This window comes from Girardinichthys multiradiatus, chromosome 1 (assembly GCF_021462225.1).
Source record: "Girardinichthys multiradiatus isolate DD_20200921_A chromosome 1, DD_fGirMul_XY1, whole genome shotgun sequence".
NCBI classification, from domain to species: domain Eukaryota; kingdom Metazoa; phylum Chordata; class Actinopteri; order Cyprinodontiformes; family Goodeidae; genus Girardinichthys; species Girardinichthys multiradiatus.
The window spans coordinates 46,644,755-46,650,621 of record NC_061794.1 but is presented as its reverse complement, the minus strand read 5'-3'; the positions used below and the strand labels follow the sequence as shown (position 1 = coordinate 46,650,621).

Sequence of the window (5,867 nt, the reverse complement as noted above, 5' to 3'; positions counted from 1 at the left end):
ACTCTTTGTCAAACAAAACTTTTCATAACAAAACCTTTCACAGAAAATAACACCTGGCTATTTCATCCAGTGTCTGAAGCCCAAACGGCTTTTCCATCCCAACAATTTCAGCCTGAAGCTACCTGCTTGCTGGGCCGGGGGTATAAAGAGATGATACGTGATTTCTCAACAGGAATGAGAAGAAATGGCTTCAGGTGTGACCATTACTCCTCACACAGCCCAACTGCACCCTAACCCTGGCTTCTGGTCAGACAACCTCAACAGGTTAAAATGTTGCAGGGGTGGTCGCATAACATAAAGTCTTTCTCTGACAGATCATCTGTGAATGTCAGGCTCACCTAAAAGTAAACGTATATAAACCCTCCATTCCCTTGTTGAAGGAACACTGCTCCCAGTGAATCCTGCTGCTGCTGCATTAATTAATCATAGCAACAAGGTAAGGTTTGACTTAATAAAACCATAGAAATGTCCACTAATAATTGTATTCATGTCATATATTCTTGTATAATAAGATTTAAACTTCTAGTTCTGATTTTTGGAGAAGTCTAAACATGCAAAAGCTGATTCAATTGTGTTCATATTGATGGGAAAAATGTGCGTTTGGTTCAGCAGCTTTTAAAAAACATCTCAGAAAATCGTCTCCTAGAATTTTTGGGTTCCATCTCAGAGTATTTGGAGAAAACAGTAAATTAATGTTTTCCATCTTCACACAGATGAAATCAGTCCTTCTTTTCACTTTGCTCCTTTGTGGATTTGGGCTTGAAGTAAGTGTGAGTAAAGTCCAACAATAATAGTTTCCTCTCAAAATGATTTTTAATCCAGGTTCTAATTTCATGCTTACAGCTCAAAGATGCTATCATAAGGGAAACAATCACCAGTTGGTTCATTTCTTTTCAATATAAATACATTTTTTTCATGACTCTGTTTTTTTGGATCCACAGGCAAGATGTTCTTCAGATCCAGGTTGGTGCTTTACTGTTTTTGTGGTTGGGTGCTTATATTGTAGTGTTGCAGGTTTTAGGATGAAGAACCTCTTGACAATCTAGCTCTACATGGGGATGCTAGCTGATGTTGAATGTGTGCATCATTCTTTAAGCTATTTGTTAAACTATCAAACAGGAATTTTTGCATTTACAACATAGGAGGTGGTTCCCTGGATCCAGATGTTTGACTTTCTTCCTTCACCAAAAATACAGTATATTATTTTCAGTTCATAGCCTCAGTGCCTCGTGTGGTGGAAAAGACTACAAGAGAAACACCTGGTCATATTAAATTTTAAAAAAGTGTTGTAGATATCTGCAATAGATTGAAGACCTGTCCAGGGTGAACCCTGCCTCCCGCCCCTAGACTGCTGGAGATAGGCACCAGCTCCCCCACGACCCACCATGGAAGAAGCAGTATAAAAAATGACTGAGTGATATCATCATCACAATATTCAGCAATAATATCGCAGTGTCATGATTTCCTGATATGGTGCAACCCTAATTGCATAATTTTGTTACCTCAGGTCTTCATTTTTAGACTGTTTACAGACTGATAATGATACGGCTGTCTTGATTCAAAGCCTGTGAAGTTTCCCTTTTTATGCAGCTGATTTCTGTGCCAGCTGTCTTCCTGGGTTCACTTGGTTTGGGGGCCGCTGTTACTTCTTTGGGAAGCAAAAAGTGGACTGGGCTGACGCTGAGGTATGAAAACAGCTGATTGTCACAGAAATCCATCAGTTTAACAAGTGACAGCTTTCTGACAATTGAAATTAAATTAGCTGCGCTCCCAGAATATTTCAAACACATTTAATATCTTTGTTCTTGTACTGAAATGTGGCTCCTGTCATTTAGTCTACGGGCTGGACACCAGCCTGGATAATCTTTGATAACCTTTGATAATCAATATTTGCCTTTGAGGATGATGATTATAGTACTTGTTATTACATTCATTGCAGAGGGCCTGCAATAATTTCAATGGAAATTTGGTCTCCATCCAAAGACAAGATGAGTTTAACTTCATCAGAGATCTGATCTTCAGAGAGGCAGGATCACACAAATCAACCTGGGTAGGAGCCAACGATGCAGTAAAGGTGAGGACTTAGCTAAACAATCATTAATCTGCACATCTTCAGCTCGCCTTGGTGATCAGCTGAAAGAGAACACCCAGTATGGGGAGGGCAAATTTGAACTCTGATCCACCTCTGGAGGTAGTCACAGACCTGACGAGGCCATGCTGTTAAAAGGCCAGTATGACATATTGAGGATTCTCTGCTCTAAGCCGAGACATGTGCTGTTCAGCAGAATTTACTCCAGATCGTTCTGGAAGCAGCAAACATATTTGAACATCAAGAAGGAGGGTCATGGAACAGAGCTCAGGCAGATATTATGAGGTTCAAGGGAAATGCTCCACACAAAGAGTTTGTTTCTGCAGGTCTTTTCAAAATGTTCTTGTAGAACCACAGCTTTAGTCAAAACAAACTCTTATTTCCAAATGTAGCAGCCCAGGTTCTTCAAAGAATGTGAATTGAATGATGTTGCTAAGTTGTTCTACTTGGAAAGAGGTCTTAGCAGAACTGGGTCTGCAGCATCTGGATCTAAAGAAAGGAAACTAACTTTTAAAATCATACATTTTCAGGAAGGTGTATGGATGTGGAGCGATGGGTCAAAGTTCACCTTCAGTGCCTGGGGCAAAGGGGAGCCAAACAACAAAGGAGGGAAAGAGAACTGCATGGCAATCAATTTGCGTGGTAAAAAGGATGAATGCTTAATATTTAGCTGTTTAAATGTGTTATGTTGCAAATCATCACTATCAGACAGAAACCTTGTATTTCAAGCAGAACTGTTCAGGAAATGAAAAAGGTGTTTGAAATGCAAACTTTTTAGTTAAATACATATGACCAATATTATACCTTTTAATAGATATTTATTAATAAAACCAAAGATGTGAAGGGAAGTCATTTCTGTTGATTTTCACTAAAAGAACAAAAATGGAGATAAAAATTGAGATTCCAGGTTTTTTCCTTGCAGCAGTGATTTCCTGAATGAGCTTAACTTTATTTTATCTAAGATGAGATGTTTGGTCTCTTCATGAAGGTATTTGGGTTTAGACCTGAAGACTGTTTGTGTTTAGTTGTTTTGCCATTTTTCATTGATGTCTGACAGGAAAAATGATTGAACGTGTTAAATGACCTCAGTTTAAATCTGTTTTGAACAGGTAGAGATAATATCAACGATGCCAGATGTGACATCAAAAAGTCTTTTGTCTGTGCCAAAGACCCGTAGCGGTTCTCCTGGTTGGACCCGTAGCGGTTCTCCTGGTTGGACCCGTAGCGGTTCTCCTGGTTGGACCCGTAACAATTCTCCTGGTTGGACAGAACTTGATTTGCATCACAAAGTAAAGTCTCGATGACATCACTTCTGGGAGATATTGAGACAAATATAATGTAATTTGAATAAAAAAAAATATATTCACATCTGTCTAAACTCCTTTTTATATATTTTACATACTTTACTGTCTATTAAACTTACAGGAGATTGAACATTTTCCTTCAGTTTCCAGCAAGAAAAGGCAAACCAATAAATTATTAGATGCACAAAGCACATGGCATACTTATTTTACCTGCATATCAACACATATTCAAAATAGTTTAAATCACATTTTTATTTGATGTCATAATTACACTGGCACCTAGCATCGTTACCTGAGTCCCGCCCCTGGCTAGCAGCTGAAGCGGAGCTCCACCCACTTGATTTTCAGGAGAGGATCGCGTCTCGCTGGTTGGTTTTACCTCACATGTTCTTTACAATGGCTGCCCTCAAAGGCAGATGTTCTGTTGTTGGCTGCAAGGACCCATGTGTCCATGCATGTTCTCCCGCTGTCAGATAACAGAGATTCATAGCTTTGTTTTATTTTGGAGGGCAATGTTCCAGTCACATTGCCAAAGACAGTACTAGTTTGCGGGAATCACTCAGAACTCACATCAGTACACGTCACGATTTGCAAAATTCCTACATTGCCCACACTTTCTGACATGTCGTCATCGGACGGGGAAGCAGAACTAATTCCAGATACAGCTAATTTGCATAAAGGTGACAGAGCCCTAAAACAGCTCATTCTGAAAGGAGCTCAAAAAGGGGTAATTGAGTACATGAAATCTCATCTGAAAATGATTTTGTGTGAAAAATGTAATTAACATGTTTTGTATAGGCCACGGACCTGTCCCAAATATTTAAAAGGAAGTTTAATAGATCCCCTTTAAATGTTAAACCTAAAAGTAAAAAAATGCAAATTTAAAATTTTATATGAAAATGCTAAATGTAAAGAATAAATGTACTGCTCTAAACTTTTAAACATTTAGATACACATCCAATATCTGGAGAGAAGAAAGCCAGAAGTACCTAAATTAAAACGATTCATCCATATATGGTCTTCAGCTGGTGGTAAGATGACCTGCCTTCAAACAGGTGTTTATTTATCTTTTCCAGGATTTAAGTGACCAGAACCACAGTGAGATACAGCATCTTTCTACAGTCATATTCAATAAATAAGAAAAAAAAGTTCTGATGAGACTCGTTTGTCAGATTAGAAGAACCTTTCAAATATAATAACCTTTAAGCCAGTATTCAACATACTTAGCCCACATTTCTGTATTAAAAAATGTTTATTTATTGATCTGATACAATATTCTAATCTTACATGTTACTATAATATGCTGCAAACAGAAAATGATCAAAATAACAGAAATAAAGTCTTGAAAACAGTCTATGTGGAAATAATCTATAAAATGTTTCACCAAGTGAACTAGGTTACTGAAATAAATGTAATTTTCACTAATATTTTAATTTATTGTATATTACAGCAAATTGAAAGATGTGAACATTGTATCTGCCTAACTCACTTTTATTTACAAGTATTTTTATTTACAGTGAAGACTGCAGTTGGTCTTCAGCATCTGATGATGTTAAATCATTAGAAGAAGATTAAATTCACTCAGTTTATGCGATCCGTGGTACATTATATGTTATTATTTACACATCCATGTTTTAAGCAGTTAGTGGTCCTTCTGATAGGTCGTCTCTGACCTCAAACCTTAGCCAACACTTCGTTCTCAGTTTAGGAGTAAAACTCCTCCCACGTCTTCTTGTTATCACCTCCTTCCAGGTGATCTGCCCTCTGACTGGTAAAGTTTGCATAGGTTTCATCTTAAATTAAAAATCAATATTTAATAATGACATTAACCTGACAGATTTTGCTGTGCTTTTATGATTCTGCTTTAAGGTTATCAACCTATAAAATATCCTGTGTAAGAAAGCAGATAAAGAGACAAAAGTCCAGCGTCCAGCGTCAATTTGGACAGATGAATACAGGGCAAACTGAGAGAGAGTTTTCCCCAGAGATGGCTGATAGATGAAAAAAAATTTTTACCATTAATAATTCACAGATCCCACTTAGATCTAGATAAGACTGATTAGACCACCTCTCTCAGCACCCTGCTTTCTCCAGATCTACGGAAACATGATGCAGTCTCTGACCTTTTCTGTACTTCTATCTCTATTTCTACTTCTATCAACATCCTCAAAGCAAATATTGCATCTGTAGAACTTTTTCTTGACATGAAACCTTACTCCTAAAGACGCTCACTTCTTACCTCAGTATAGCTTTGACTATTCTTTCCCAAAATCTCATTGCATGACTCATCAACTTTAGTTCCTCTGTAGTTGCAAAACTCTGCATATCCCCCTTGTTCTTGAAAATTGGTACCAGCACACTTCTTCTCTATTCCTCAGGCATCTTCTCACTCTTTAAGATCTCACAGAGGGGTGTGGTGTCGGCCGGTTAGCCTGGCTGAACTGTACGACAAAGGCACGAGCTACCCGAGCTAC

The 5,867-nt window shown here is 38.0% G+C and overlaps 1 protein-coding gene across 1 annotated transcript; it reads left to right on the top strand.

Moving 5' to 3' along the window:
• Positions 1 to 366: 366 nt before the first annotated feature.
• On the top strand, positions 367 to 3,421 carry LOC124877141 (galactose-specific lectin nattectin-like). Its single transcript, XM_047380168.1, has 7 exons — positions 367 to 436; positions 714 to 764; positions 942 to 963; positions 1,591 to 1,685; positions 1,940 to 2,074; positions 2,620 to 2,731; positions 3,199 to 3,421. The coding sequence occupies exons 2-7, from the start codon at positions 714 to 716 to the stop codon at positions 3,264 to 3,266; spliced, it is 483 nt and encodes a 160-aa protein (XP_047236124.1). The 5' UTR covers positions 367 to 436; the 3' UTR covers positions 3,267 to 3,421.
• The last annotated feature ends 2,446 nt before the right edge of the window (positions 3,422 to 5,867 follow it).

Bases quoted from the DNA above. Each gene is read 5' to 3' on its own strand.
- LOC124877141 (XM_047380168.1), top strand. From the start codon at position 714: ATGAAATCAGTCCTTCTTTTCACTTTGCTCCTTTGTGGATTTGGGCTT. The intron at 2,075-2,619 runs GTGAGGACTTAG...ATACATTTTCAG, and splicing joins GAGCCAACGATGCAGTAAAG to GAAGGTGTATGGATGTGGAG. The intron at 2,732-3,198 runs GTAAAAAGGATG...TGTTTTGAACAG, and splicing joins CATGGCAATCAATTTGCGTG to GTAGAGATAATATCAACGAT.